The sequence below is a fragment of the Uloborus diversus genome, chromosome 4, assembly GCF_026930045.1.
Source record: "Uloborus diversus isolate 005 chromosome 4, Udiv.v.3.1, whole genome shotgun sequence".
Lineage (NCBI taxonomy): Eukaryota > Metazoa > Arthropoda > Arachnida > Araneae > Uloboridae > Uloborus > Uloborus diversus.
Window position 1 is genome coordinate 94,687,633 of NC_072734.1, and position 16,391 is coordinate 94,704,023.

At 31.5% G+C, this 16,391-nt stretch overlaps 1 protein-coding gene across 1 annotated transcript; it reads left to right on the top strand.

The window, feature by feature from the left end:
* Nucleotides 1-12,041: 12,041 nt before the first annotated feature.
* LOC129220877 (probable cytosolic iron-sulfur protein assembly protein CIAO1 homolog) lies at nucleotides 12,042-13,330 on the top strand. Its single transcript, XM_054855312.1, has one exon. The coding sequence runs from the start codon at nucleotides 12,281-12,283 to the stop codon at nucleotides 13,283-13,285; it is 1,005 nt and encodes a 334-aa protein (XP_054711287.1). The 5' UTR covers nucleotides 12,042-12,280; the 3' UTR covers nucleotides 13,286-13,330.
* Nucleotides 13,331-16,391: the final 3,061 nt, after the last annotated feature.

The window sequence follows — 16,391 nt, forward strand, 5'->3', positions numbered from 1 at the left end:
TTTTTTACGCCAAATGTTAAGATTGTGGGAAATTAAGATTCATTATTGTTAAGAGTAAGGATCAGATTTAAGCATGATAGTTCTTCCCACTGACAGTATTTCCATCATAAATGTTTGTTCCCTCATTCGTTCATATAAATGATATAATCAAAATCCTTATTTTTTTCTTAAATTAATATTTTGGAACAATTTATATATTTACAAGTTCATTGGGAAAATTTTTTTTATTCATTTTTTTTTACATATTATCAGCTAGGTAACATGTAAAAAACATACATATTATTTATAACATAAATATGTTTCATTAAAACATACATATACATTGTGTTTACATATTATCAGCTTTTTTGTCTTCGTTTCGACCATTCAGTGTCCTTTATTTGATACTGTGAGACCGATGATCCCAATCTACAGCTCCAGCAGGTATCTGCCGATTCTGCAGCTGATAGCATTTGTATTCGCAGCATCCTACTTAATTTTTACACTTGCTAAAGAGAGAGAGAAAAAAACAGTCACTTAAAATATATTTACACCTTTTTTTTAACTCTGCAATGTGCAAAGCAAACACATAGTAAGGATTACTACTTATAACCAACATGTAAATTGTAAACTACATACAATGGACTCTTGTTTTTTGCAGGGGTTACATTCCACACAAACGTAAATGAAGACTTAACAGTAATGTTAAAATAGATTAGGTTATGTTCCATTGATAAAAAATATGTACTAATTCCAATATAAATACACAATGGATATGAAGAAAATATGAATTAACTTAGGGAATATGAATAAGAGTTGTTTATGATATTCCTTTGGCAGTCATTTTTCTATGCAGGGGCATAGAAAAATGACTGCCTTTGTGGGGCATGAGCACATCCATGGTCACTTGCATCATTTCCATGATGGGATCTTCCTTTATAAACACAAATCAGAAAGATCTGTCAAAATATGGCTCAAAATTTAAATGTGGAAGCTTTCGGTCGAGTATCATCAATGTTGGTATTGTTGTTGGTTTTGTTCTTATTTGTCACTTCTAAAAGCTTTTTTTCAAGTGAGCTATAAATTGTGTGAGTTTAATAACATTACCTCTGAAAAGAGCTCTAAAAATGTCTCCAGTGGCTCAAGCTCCCTAATTATTTAAGGGAGCATGAGCCACTGGAGACATTTTTAGCATGCCAAATATATATAAGCATGCCAAAATGCAGTTTTCATTTGTTATCTACAATCTTAGAAGTTTGAAATATGAAAATTTTGAAAAACTTTATGCATTTTAATGTTGAATCAGCATAAATCAAAACTCATCCATATATAATGAAATAACGGTGTCAAATCTTAAACTGTGTGTAATGAAATCCGTGTAAAATGAGGGTATTGCTAATTAATTGGTAGTTAATCTGACATAAGTAGTGGTGCAACAAGAATGGTTTGGAGGTCAAACTCTCCCGAGTTCTTAGCTTCAACATATACTGCTAATTCTATTACTGTAGAAACGGTAGAGTTAGCAATTTGCTACCAATTAGATAAAATTAAACACATCAAGACTATAGATCTCCCCTCCCTTTCAGGTAAAAATTCTTGCTGCTCCAGTGGAGATGATTAAAGACTATAAAATTATTTCACTGCTGATTATAACAGTAACGAAATATTTTCCAAATCATGTCTTACTCTTTGATAAGACTCTTTACTTTGGCAAATTTATATTTTCAAAAAATTTCTTGCAGATTCCTACATTTTTTTCCTTTCTTTTCGGCTTGGGGGGAGGGAACCCTTTCCCCAAAGGGTACAAGTTGAAATGGAGATATTTTTTTTACAACAATTATGTGTGATGAAATCATATGATTCCAAAAATTTTCTTTGATAAATTTAATTTCAGCTACAAAAATGATGCTGTTCACCATCAACTAAAATGTTTGCAGATCACGAAGATTGCTCGTGAACCACTGTGGGCTTTTAGTGGCAGCCCCCATTTACCCTTGCAATTATTAGACACTGTAAAATAACTTATACAAATAGATTATCCCTCATATTATTTTAGCAAGTATTTTTAAATTACAAAATGAAAAAATTACGCATAACTTGATTTGCGGATATAAATGATTTTCTTTGAATGGTTGTGTACTTCTGTTGTTGTAAACAGAAAGAGTGAAGACTTATAGGTTCAATATCAAACAAATTTATGTAGTACAAACCTAAGCTAGGTAATTACAGCAGAAAATTTACAGGCGATAGAAACTCAATACAGATTAAATGTATAAGAAAATCACTTTGAAAAAATTTTTATTTTAGATTTAGCTTACCACAATTAAATTTAGATTGAATCTAATAGAAAGAATCTATTTTATCATTAAGTAGTTTATTCTGCATAAATTGTTAATTTTATTACTTTCAAAAATGATCTATCAAACTACTGTTCAGAGTATGGATTTTTGAGGATCAATACATTTCTTAAATTAAGATCAGATTCCATAAAACTTCTCATTTTTGCTCACAATTCTAATTGTTGTATTTTGCAAGCAAAAAGGAAAAGAAATTCTAGAGGCTTTAGATGCTAATTCTTCTAATTTTTAAAAATAATTGTATTATTATTTTATAGAAATATTTTTTTATATTCTAAATAATATTTAGAATATAAAAACATATTTCTAGGCTTGAATAAGTTCAAAATACAAGGAGTATTAAAGTAAGTCATCTATTTTCTTTGTCATTCAAATAAAGATACTTCACAATCAAAAGTTCTTAATCATGCACTATTGTTGAATTTACTAAGACAACCTGGTACTAGTTTTACTATAAACACTATTTTTCATGAAAACAAAATCTCCTCAGGGCTACCACTGACTTCAGCTATTAAAATAATTGCTTCTAGTAATCTATGATATAAAAGCCTTCAAAATAGTTGCCAGATGCAGAAATAAATAGATGTGGAAAATAATTTTTGAAAAAGTCATCAGATGTAGAAAATAATTTTGAAATAGAGAACAAATTTAAATGTTCAATAATCGATAAAGAAACATACTTTTTTTGAATATATTGAAAGTTATAATTTGTCCACAGTACAAAATTAATTCAGACTGTCAAAGTAATTTTAATGCAAAGGAAAATATTCAGATGTTAAATTTAAAACTTGTTGTTTTTAATTCATAATTCTCGTGACCATATGCATCAGCCTTACGATTACAAACTCGTTTAAAATTAACAATAACCAGGAAAAAAAATTAATATGAACTAGAAATGATATATATATATATATATATATATATATATATATATATAAGTCAATTCATTACAAATTAACATTAAATATAAAATATTCAGATTTGAAAAAAGGAAAATACTTGGCACTCTGCAACAAAGAGAGGACAAATTTACTAAAAATCTCATTGTTGTAGGTTAAGCAGGTCTTTAAGAAAGTAACATTAAGGTAAAAACCTGTTTCTTATTTTAAACACTACACCCTTCTTGAAATTAAAAAAAAAAATAGTGCTCTTTTTCATTAAAAATATTTTCCAAGTACCAAAACTGAACTTATATAATGATAACTCCAAAAGAGATAAAAATTCTTACAACAGAAATCTAAATAGAATTTAAGAGAAGAAAAATGTGCCTTTTAGTCCTCCTTTGTTTTGTTCATCGATCTGTGATAAAATTTGGTTGTAACCAAAGAAACATTTGCAATTTCTTAATTATATTAAACAGACATATTTTTCATATAATTTAAAATACTGCATATTCTTTCAACCTAAATATGTTTTTTCTTTTAAAATTTAACTACATAGCAAGCTTAGAAACAATTAAGTCCCCTATGTTACTTTGTTGTCTCCTGTGTTACCAAGATCAAGGTAACACAGGGGACAAAATGGTATTAAAAATTCCCCTTGTATTAATGGAAACAATGCAAAAGTATATGGTTTTTTTTTCTTTTAAACTCAACCTGAAAGTTTTAACATGGGTTTAACAATAAAATAATTATATCTTTTATGTCTAAAGTTCTTTTTTCCTCACCTGGAACTCTTCAAAATAGCACATGCGAAAAAAATGGCTACTTTACATTAATAACTTGTAGGAGTACATAGCTATCGTTGACAATATTTAAGTAACACATTCTTATTATAATAATTAAAGAAGTAAGGAGGCAGTACCACAGGAGACAAAAGATTTTCTTCCATAAAATAAAAATAAATTTGAAATTTTATTTTAAAAACATGTTAGTATAATATGTTAATAATGAGTTGAAAAGAAAAAGAAACATATTTTAAAAAAATTACATGAAAAAAAAAAGGTTTAAAAATAAATAAAGTGCTGTTGGGACATGGTTGTTTTATAGGACACAATTTCAATAACCCCATTCAAAAAGTAAAAAATGTACTTAATTTTAGTAATGTATCAATGAAAAATATGTCAGACCTATCATTTTTAATGTTTACATTTAACTTTGGAGTAAAATTTGGGAAAAGGTTACAGGGCAGTTCTCAAAAGGGGGAGCAAGCACAGACCTCAACTTTGAAGCTTCAACACAAAATAACTTTCATTTTAATTGACTCAAAAATTTTTGAGTTAAATAATAATACTGTATAGAGGCAAGAATTATGGAAAAATAAAATTATGGAATATTAATGATAAATGGAAATAATTGTTAAATATATTAAAAATTATGGAAAAAATGCTCTTCAAATACCCTTAAAAATATATTTTCATTGCTAAAAGGCACAATTTTGGACTTTCAAAACGTTAACTGGGCAAATGTACCATCAAAAAAATTTTTTTTTTAATTATTTCCAACCGTTTCAAAACAAAATTAAGGGTATGAATCTCAAACTGAATATTTTTTTGATAATATTTTCTACAAATTAAAAAATTAAAGACAGATTATTAATTGTGTAAAAAATTTAAAAAAAGAAGGAAGTTGGAAGTTTTATGTATGTCCAAAAGTTACAATCTTGACAATGCTATTATTTGAGTACTAAATATATGATTTATATGTTTTAAAGGTATTTTTTGATCCTCAAAATCAATTGTTAATCATTTTAAAGTGTTTTCATGTGTTTTTATGCAGTATCTTTGAAGTAAAATCACTTTTCTTAAACATATATGTGAGATGTCCAAATTGCGTTACGATCTAGACGCCGATAATTCTGTCCATTTATTCAATATTATAATATGCTCTTCTGTCTTGTAACCTTACTAACTAAAGGCTATTATAATGTTAATTTCTTTAATTCATTGCTATTTTGAACAATTAATACATTATGCATTAGACATTACATAAATAACAGTAGAAACTCAAGTTATGATGTAACGAGTAGTAAACAAAGGCGGCAAAAATCGCCAAGCAAACCTCGATTGGCGACAACTCACAGCGTATAGTATGCAGAGGGTTACCAGAGAGGAATTCAGGTTTTCGCCAACAGCGGCGGTTTTGGCGACTTGATCACCTGCGCTGGCAAAATGGATGTTTTTTTTTTCGGATTATACAAAACCATAACAAAATTTTATTATTTTAAGACCAGTATATAAGGTCACTCATGTACTTCATAAATCCTCTATTTTTCATTGCAGGATTTAAAAATAGATAAAATTTTCATTGGAAAAGTTCAAAAAGTGAAACTTTCATAATGATCAGGGCTGCAGAGTCGGAAGGAAAATGGCCGACTCTGTCCCCGACTCCTGGATTTTGAAACGCCCGACTCCGACTCCTGATTTTATTATTATTATTATTATTTTTTTAATTGTACTTTTTCAATTCCCTTTTTTTCTTCAGGGAAAGGGGGAAAACCTCTAAACAGAGATTGAAATATTAATTCTTTTTTATGAAAATTTTGCATTTTGTTTTTTTATTGTAAACCCAAGACACATACAACGTTAGAAATTCAATTTAAAACTCAAATTTTCCAATAGTTACGAGTTTAAAAGTGAGATGACTTAAAAATCCCTTTAAAAAAAATTGAGAAGGATTAGCTGTAATTTTCCCTCCCCCCTTTAACGTTTAACAAATAGATATTGATCAAATCGTGTGCTTTCAATTTTTGAAAGCTGTAACTTGAGAGAAAAGCTTTTTTCCCGGCAAAGTTCTTGAGAGGGGGTGGTTTGGCCCGGGTGACACCCATCTGGTAGGTGACTTCCAAAGTTAATTTCAGAGTTTATAAAAAATATAAATATTTCAATTCTGAAAATTTTCCCGGATATATTTTAAATTATACTTTATCAATAAAATTTCAACAAATATAGGGCCCATATACATCAGGAGCTAATTTTACACAAAATTCGGCGGTGTACAAATGTGTACGAATAGCTTTTACTATACCTATATTTCTTCTTCGCTAAATTTTTAATTTAAATTTTACTGGCTGCTTTAGATTAACCTTCATATGAAGATTTTAAGATTAACTGTAATTATTGAGTGTTGTAACCAAGAAATGATTTACACTTATTTTGTTCCATACTTTTTAGTGAGAACTAAGCTTATAGAAATAGTCTTAATAAAGAACAAAAAATCTATTATTTCATCGGATCTTTTGGATTTGTGCATTTTCGCCAGAACTTATCTGAGTTTGCGGATCACTCTCAAAAGTTTCCACCTGAGCTACGGGCCTCGTCTAACTAAATTGTTATGTTCCTTTTACTATTTTATAACTGAGATTGAACAAAACACTATGTTTCTATTTTTATTTGAAAGTGATTACTTGACAATATTAGGCAACAAAACAGTCTGCTGACAGTTGCTTTTAGTTAAGTTAAAAGGCAAGAAAACTAGGGAACGGCTACAGAAAGTTCGGTAAGCACTCAAGCTAGCTGATTGCCATAATGGCTTATTTTCTCATTAGTAGCTTTTTATACATGTAATCGAACCAATTGGTAGTCAGTTTTTAAAAAATGCAAGGAGAGTCAGTGAAAATGAAAGAAAAAAAGAGCCCCGGAGTCGGAGTCGGCATGGTTTCTAACAACTCTGACTCCGACTCCTTTACCCCAAAATTAGTCCGACTCCGACTCCACAGCCCTGATTATGATGATGTCCAAAATCTGTTACCTACCGGACAACTATATGCCCAAAATCTGTTATCTACAGACCGATCATTAAATTCGCTATTTATTAAATTGCATAAATACCTGCTGTCTTTTTATGTTTGTGTATGACGTTCAAGGTATACATGCTATGCAATAAAAGCAAAATTGATTTCAAATTCCAAAATTTTAAAAATGGCTCAAAAGCAATGTTTTTGTTCTCACCTTTTGAGAACTACCCTACAACTTAAAGTCTTGGACATTAAATGTTGCATTAACTTTGGAATGACCCAAATCATGTATCAGGAAAGAAATTATCAATTTAGATGTGTTGTTTCAGCTTAATAATTTTTCTAAACATAGATAAATTTACTATGTTACATGGAAATGCTTTAACATTTCCAAAAACAGATAAATGTTTTCTATTTTAAAAAATTAGAAAGCTATTTTAATTTATTATTGCCAACCAAGAAGTAAATTTGCAAAAAAATGTTAGCACAGATTCTGCTATAAGTGAAATTGTATCCAAAAAAAAAAAAAAGTAAAGACTACACATTTTTCTCAATATTGGACAAGAGTCTATTTTTTAACAATATGTGTACATTTTAGTCATTGCTCTAATTTTATGTTTTCCCAATTGGAAGGTTTTTATCACTGGTCCGACAGAAAATTAAAAAAATCGCGGTACAAAAACTTTTTATAATTGGCTTTATTATTGAGCAAACTTACCAAATCATGGATCAGTGAAGTGGACTAAAGGGTTGCGGGTTCGAAGCCAGACGGTCGAAGATCCTCTGTTGTGTGGACAAACAGGTATCATTCATCTCTAGAGTCTGATGAGAGAGGATTCCCTGCTGAAAAGATCAAGAGGTCATACGGGCGGCACAACTTGAACCTCTGGCAGGGAAAATCACATAGATATTAAAAAAGGCAGTAATTAAACAAACCTAAATAATAAACATTACTGTTATGTTTCAAGTATGCATTTTATTTTTTACCAAATTACAGTGCATTCTATCCTAGTTCCAAAAATAAATATGAAAAATATCATATATAGATATACCTATACCAGCGAACCATGGCAACATACAACTGAAAGTCTTGTACAACTATTTAAACTTTTATTAAAGTTAAGTTCCTAACCTTGAACTATAATTCTTGAGACAAAATTAAAAATTATGTAATCGAAAAAGTCAATTTTTTTAACAGATGCAAACAAATCAAATTACTGAAAGATGTTAATGAGAAGTTTACATTAAACTCATATTTGCCATAATATCAAAATACTCTTTATAATTAGAAATTATCTTTTTCACATTTAGATATAAAATAGCAAATATTAAAACATTTCAAATTTTGTTTTTGAAAATAAGGAAATATAACAACATACACTATGATATGCTATAATAGGGATTTCGTTAGTTGAAGAGATTTCTTTTTTTCCTCAAATCTATGTAGTTAGTTGAGCATTTTTCTATGCATCAAAATCTTGAAGGCATATATGCTTTTTATTTAAAATACTAACAAGCAATTACTACTCCAGCAAGTAGGATGATGTAATAAGTAACCTTTTAGATTATGTAATCTTTTGTGGTTATGATAATTTTTACAGATACAATTTTAAGCAATTATTATAGAATTAAGTATCTTTTCACTTCCAGCCATTATATTGCAATTATCTCAAATAACTTGGATAAGCACAAATCACAAATAAATTGCAAATAAATATTTAATATTACATACAGCTTTGAACAATTTAGTATACAACCGCTGAAATCGCAATACAGAGAAAATACACAGCACAACAGAGATAAAGATACTATTTCTGCTTACTTTAATAACTCAATACCTTTACTTTCATAAACTGATGTCAAGTGCCAACTACAGTTAAGTGCACCAGAAAAAAAAACAGCGTCAGAGAGCATAAACTTACTACAACCCTCTTTTGCTACGGTACCTATCCATTTCCTGAGTTTGGATTTCCCTGAAAAGTAATATGTTATATGCACTTGAAATATTGAAAATATTTGTGAATTCATGAAATTATTTTCATCAAAACATCACTGTTTAAAAAAAAAAAATGTTTGTAAAGAATCAAAGTTTCCATCTTTTTTCCTCGAAGCCTCAAAATGTTCAGAAATTGTAGGTACATATCTGATTCAAAACTGAATTGTTAAATATATTAACTGGTTGTTGACATAAATTAAATACTTATATTGCCTCACAAATAAGCGTTATACTTGACAGTAAATGACAATTATTCTAACTATATTCTAACTTATTTTTTCAAGAGTACGGGAAGAATTTTCAAGGGAAAAAAAAGAATATTTTATATGTTTTTATCTCTTGCTCGATGCTTGAAAACAGCTAAAATGCAATTTCCCTGTACTATATGAAATCTCTGCAAGATAAGAAAATATAAAACAAAGCAAAATAGCTGTAACATATAGAACTAAACAGTTCGGCGTCTTTTTTTTTTTTTTGTAAGTGTTAGCGATAACGTTAATATAGCTCGATTCTCAAAACGTGAAAAGGAACAATTTATAATAAAGGATAGCACATGCTAAAAAGTTTTAATTGAAATGCCTCCCCCCCCCACGCTATTGACATCATAAAACAATCACAAACACAGCACAAGCAAATTTGGAAGGTTTTTCGGGTATTCAGAACACTATGTGTATTGAACAAAAAGTGAATGCAAAAAGTATAACACATTTCAAATTCTAGTTTAAAGAAATTTGCAATTCTATTCAATATACAAAACGATTTCAAACTTACCCACAGAACGAGTTAATGATGAAGCTAATAACAACAGCAATGGCGTCCTTCGTTCGACGGAGCGGAGCGAGAGAACTCCCGGCTCTGCGCATGCGTCATCAGAGAGCGCTGGATGTACAGCCGTAGCCTTACGGTACAGCACAATATCGAATGGAATCGGCTAATGTCGGCAAAAGCGAAACTCCATACATTTCTTTATCGGGGACAATAGATTCCTAAATTATTTCAGAATAATTTTTCTCAATTTTATACACTTATTAGAAGCAGCAAACATCCAATAGGAAAACTATTTTGAAGGTAATTCTCTAATTCGGAATACCAATACAGCACAGTATCGGATGCGATCGGCTAATGTCGGCAGAAGATAAAAACGCCGTACATTTCAGTATCGTGTATTATAGATCGATAAATTATTGTAAAATGACTTTTTTTTAAATCCTACCTACGTATTAAAATTCAAAATGTCTTGCAAAAAGTCTGTTTTAAAAGTAATTTTCTAATTCAGAATGTCAATACAGCATAGTATTGGATGCGATCGGCCAATGTCGACAGAAGTGGAACGCCGTACATTGTATCGTGGATTATATAAGTCGATAAATTATTGTAAAATGACTTTTTTTGATTGAACCTACACCTTAAAATTCAAAATGCCTTTCAACAAATATGTTTTAAAAGTAATTTTCTAATTCAGACTGTCAATACAGCACAGTATCGGATGCGATCGGCAAATGTCAGCAGAAGATAAACGCTGTACATTTCGGTATCGTGTATTATAGATCGATAAATTATTGTAAAATGACTTTTTTTCATTGTACCTACGTATAGAAATTTATAATGTCTTGCAAAAAATCTGTTTTAAAAGTAATTTTCTAATTCAGAATACCAATACAGCGCAGCATCAGATGCGATCGGCCAATGTCGGCAGAACCAAACCTCCATACGTTTCGTTTTTGTGGATAATAGATTCCTAAATTATTTCAGTATAATTTTTCCAATTGTACCCACGCATTGAATTTCAAAATGCTTTGCAAGAAAACTGTTTTGAATGCACTTTAATAATTGAGATGACCAATGTTGCTGAGTATCGAACAGCATTGGACATTAGACAGGAAGCGTAAATTTCCAAATATATTTTTGCAGTGCTAAATTTTGTCTAAATGTCTGTTATTCATGTTATTCTTTCGGGAGGAAATTGCGAAATGTTCTGAAAAGTAACCGTTGATTAAGTTTTTCTGATTTGACCAGTATCAGTTGGCCAAGCCTATACAGTATTGGACTAGATCGGCCAATAGCGAGGTCTGTCAGTTTCGTTAATCAGGAGTTTCAAATACCAAATCTACTGGAAAAAGTCTTATAACAGTTCTACCTTTATATTAAACACAAAATTTCCTTTTAAAAAACGTTTTATAAAGCCTTTTCACTTTTTCAGTATCGGGATGCCAATACTGCCCAGTATTGGCCAAAATCGGGTAAAATCGTCCGACATACGGCGACGCACGCCAGGTTTGGCCAATACTCGACCGATATTGGCCAAAATTGTTGTGCTACTGGGGCATACACACACACACATACATACATACATACACACACACACATACACACAACTACCCACACATTCATTCCTGCACACAGACACAAACACATATGCCTACACACACATACAAACCCTCCACACACACATTCTATACACAACTACCCATACACTTATGCTAGCACAGACACAAACACACATGCCTGCACACACAGCAAGCACAACATACCCCCACACACACAAACACACATACCCCCCACACACGCACAAACACACACTCGTGATTGCGAAAAACATAATTTGAATTCAAGATGTCAAAATTCAAATTAAATATTTTTATTATTTTTTTTAATTTCTTGGGTCATTGGGCCCCTTAAGGACGTTTCACTCTCCCTCCCTCTTCTCCACTGCGGGTTCGCAGATCCGGGTCTGAAACTAGTAGAGTTCCTGTAAGGACTCTAGAAACTAGGGGGTTCGGGGAGGCTCCATCATCAACATTTCTTCAGCGAGTTGAGGATCCTTTTTCAGATTTGTCAAGAAGATCAACTGTTTAAGAATAGTTTTTACAAATATAACATAGTCAGAGCTGTTCATTTTCGCTAACACGTTAAATACACGCATAACCTTTTTTTTTTTTTTTGCTTGAAAGTTAACACACCGAAGCACGGGCATTGCTCCATTTTAAACGCACTCCATTCAAGTCAAAAAATTACAACTCAATTTCTTCAGTGAAGCATGTGTTGTTTTTGTTTTGGTGCCGAACCTAGGGAGCTCTTTAAAAACGCTTTTAAAACACTGATCGCTATTAGCTAAACTTTCTACAGCTTTCGCTATTTCTATTCGAAGTGTTTTAATGACAATTTTAGCTTTATAAGGCGATTTATTTGTTATGCGTAGAACCATAGTTCTTTTTTGATTCTGAGCATCGTTTTTGCATCGCAAATCCTGTTATAACAACATTTGTGCACTGTGATGTCTATTACAAACGTTTTCGAACTAACAGGTCATAAAGACAGAGTTTGGTGTGTTGCTTGGAATCCTAACGGTACTATTCTAGCTAGCTGTGGGGGTGATAAGACAATCCGATTATGGAGCAAAGTAGGTGATACGTGGAGTTCTGTCGCTGTTCTTACTGACGCTCATCAAAGAACTATTCGTAGCATTGCGTGGTCGCCATGTGGTTCCTTTTTGGCGTCAACTAGTTTCGATTCGACAACATGCATTTGGGATAAGAGGAGTGGAGAATTCGAATGCGTAGCAACACTTGAAGGGCACGAAAATGAAGTAAAAAGCGTTTCCTGGTCTTCTTCTGGTCAATATCTTGCTACTTGCAGCCGAGATAAATCTGTCTGGATTTGGGAAGTTGGTGAAGATTGCGAGTACGAGTGTGCTAGTGTTCTAAATAGTCATACTCAGGATGTAAAATGTGTTCGATGGCACCCTTTTAATGACATTCTTGTGTCGACAAGTTATGATGATACCATAAAGTTCTACAAAGAGGATTGCGATGATTGGTCTGTCTTTTGTACTTTGTCCTCTCACACTTCAACAGTGTGGTCTGTTGATTTCAACAATTCCGGAAATTTGATGGCTTCGTGTAGTGATGATAAAACTGTTAAAATCTGGCGAGAATATCTTCCTGGGAACTCCGAAGGTATAGGAACGATCGGTCGTGATCCAACATGGAAATGTGTTTGTACGTTGTCTGGTTTTCATGAGCGTACTGTCTACGATATTTCCTGGAACAAGTCGAATGACCTTATAGCTACTGCTTGTGGCGATAATTGTATCAGAATATTTAAAGAAGATAATGATTCTGATCCTCATGCTCCTACTTATAGTCTCGTGCTAACTGAAAAAGCTCATACTCAGGATGTTAATTCTATTGATTGGAATCCTAAAATTCCAAATTTATTGGCATCATGTAGTGATGATTATTCCGTAAAAATATGGGAAATTGACTTCCCTAAACAGTAAAGAATTAGTATATTACTTAACCTGGTTGTAATAAATCAGAATAAAATATTTTTCTTGAAAATTAATCTTTGTATTTAGCTGTTCTTGCTATTGTCAATTTGTATCATGGGTAGTGGATGTCCTGAGTAACGTGTTGAAGTAAGGCAGTGAGAAGCTAAGGGATGTAAGTGGGCATTTTCAAGTTTTGAATAAAATGTGTTCTCGTCCTAGATAAGCTTTCATTGAAAAGTTTTTCTAAATCATGCTGTATAGCAGCACCTACCAGTCCCAAAGCAGAATACTACTAAATTTGCGACGTACGTCGCAGAACAGATGCCAGAGCTGCAGAACAATTCTGTTCAAATGTGAGAGGAAAACTGACGAATTTTCTGCAGAAACCGCGGTGCCAAAAATAAGTAGAAACTGCTGATTTTCTACGAATATCTTCTAACTCAAGATAGAATTTTTCAGAAATTCTGCAGATTTCTTAAAATTAGAAGAAAATCTAAAATTCTCGCAAATTACGATAATTTGGCGGAAAGCTCTGAATGTTGAATTCGATAAGTCCTTTGTGGGACTTTCCAAATCAATCTTCATACACTGCAATTTCCACCATACGCCTATGTTTTGGAAACATGCCATCATTGAAACACGTCCATCACCGGAAATTGCGTGTCTTGTTTGAGATTCCAATCCCTTTGGATCCAGAAAAGATTTCTATTATTTAGAAAGTTTTGAAGTGTTTCATTGCATGCAACCCAAACTTGCCTCATTTTATTGATTATTTCAGTAATTTCTTTATTGAGTAACATTATTTTAATTGCTTCTTCATGCCATGTAAAATAAGCCAAAAAAAATGTGGTTTGACACCTAAGTTCGGATTTTTATAAAATTTCGTATCTTTGCTCTTTCTAGGCATTTTAAAAAGCATATAAACTATTTTTGGAGAATCTCAATCAGTTAAGGTTTAACACTGTGATAAAGTTTTTTTTATTTTTTCAGTGCTCTTTAATTAGCCATTTAGTTGAAAGCTGTGATGTTTGCGGAAATATCTCATTTCCACAGAAAAAAATAACAACAATCCAGTTAAAAAAATTAAAATAAATAAAAAAACTTCTATATGAAAAGATTTTGATTTTTAGCACCGAATTTGTGGAAATGAAATTCTTCATGTACAGTGCTTGAAGTACTTACAGAACAATTTTGGTAGAATGATTTTTCGTTGCAGAACATCCTAAAGTATTCTGCTTTGGGGCATACCAGGACTACTAGTACTATCTCGTGCCTCAAAACAGAGAAGATGTTCACCTAACATTTGTTCTGGTTATCAAAAATTTTCTAATTTTGGCTCTTACATCTCTTTGCTTCTCACTGCGTCATATGTCTTCAAAGTTAGAAATAAGAGCTTGCTAGGCACATTATCTGACCTAAAATTTAGATTCAATACCCAGATTTCCAACACTTGGTTGATAGACTTCTTGCCTTAAGTTTTAGATCTCATGGGAGCTTTTCTTTCCACTTATCTATACTACAGGTAGCAAGGATTTTCTAAAAGTAATTTTCCATTGTAATCAATTTTGTCTTTAAAAAGTTATTTTCTTTTCCATATTTTATAAATATATTGTAGGCGGTGTATTTAAAAAATTATTTTTTATATTTGTATACATATATTTGATCCATTTTGTTTGTTTTTCAAGATTTTTGATATATGCCTAACTTTGCAGGGTGGCTTAGGGGGAGATGAGGCACATTCGTTACACTTTTCTACTTTTATTTATTTATTTTTATCTTATCAAAAAACTTAATGAGCAGTTTGATTTTCTATAGTAAGTTTCAGTAAGCATTTCTTTTCATCCTGTATTTATTTTTTGAAAGTGTTGAACTGATCTACTTTTTTAATATTAATTTTCTAACACAGTTGTAAAATGGACCAACCTGCCGGGGTACATTGGTCCACCTCACAGGGCATGTTAGACCGCTTTACACAAACTTTTGTTGAAATGTTAGTGAACATTGATTTTATAATTGATAAATCATCTTTAATTAAAAACAAGTATTCACTATTAGTACATTTGTTTTTTTTAAGGTAAAGAAAAAATTAATATTCTGAGAATGTTATGTGAATTTAAGTTAGCAAAAGATCTGTTGAATGATATTTGGGAACATAAAAGTCTGCTACTTCCAGAGCAGACACTGGATTGTGGAAGAATAACAAATCACTTTTATGCACAGTTGTATCAATGTTTGCTGTTGTAAAAAAGCAATGGTTTTCCTTATTAAGTCTCATGAAACAATTCGAAAAAGAAAAGAATCATTACAAACTAGTACTAAGAAAAAGCACAATAAAATTGACATCTCTAAGTTAGTATATCTTCTTTACTAATAATAAAGCTGAAAGTCTCTCTGTCTGGATCTCTGTGACGCGCATAGCGCCTAGACCCTTTGGCCGATTTTCATGAAATCTGGCACAAAGTTAGTTTGTAGCACGAGGGTGTGCACCTCGAAGCGATTTTTCGAAAATTCGATGTGGTTCTTTTTCTGTTTCAATTTTAAGAACAAAACCATCATAAGATGGACGAGTAAATTACGAAATTATCATAACATGGAACCGTAACATGGGCACAAGCCAATTGGTGAAAAAATTCACCATACATTATTTGTAACTATACAGGCGAACCAAAAGACCTTTTAATTTTTCTGTTACGGGGAAAGCCGTGCGGGTACCACTAGTCTAAAATAAATGTTCTAAAATTAAATAAAGGAAATGAAATTAGATAATCTTAAGGAAATTCTTACCTCCTACTTCTTTCAGTCAATTATTTGCTTTACTTTGTTTAATCGAATAACTTTGTTGAAGCATGTAACAAAATATCAGGGTGCATATAGACTACTAGGGAAAAAAAATTTCCAAGGTACTTCAATCTATCTCCTTAGACTTTCTAAAAAGTCCTTTGAATTATTTGTAAATCAAAACTGATGAAACATTTGATCATGTTTGCAGTTACTAAAAAAAGATATCATTCCATTTTGCTTACAAAATGCAAGCATAACTGTTTAGGGCTTCATCTTGCTGGAAAAATCAAGGATTTTTTCAAAAAGTCTTAAATTCTGTTTTATTTATTGAATA

Excerpts from the sequence above, each read along its gene's own strand:
- LOC129220877 (XM_054855312.1), top strand. The coding sequence starts at position 12,281 with ATGTCTATTACAAACGTTTTCGAACTAACAGGTCATAAAGACAGAGTT.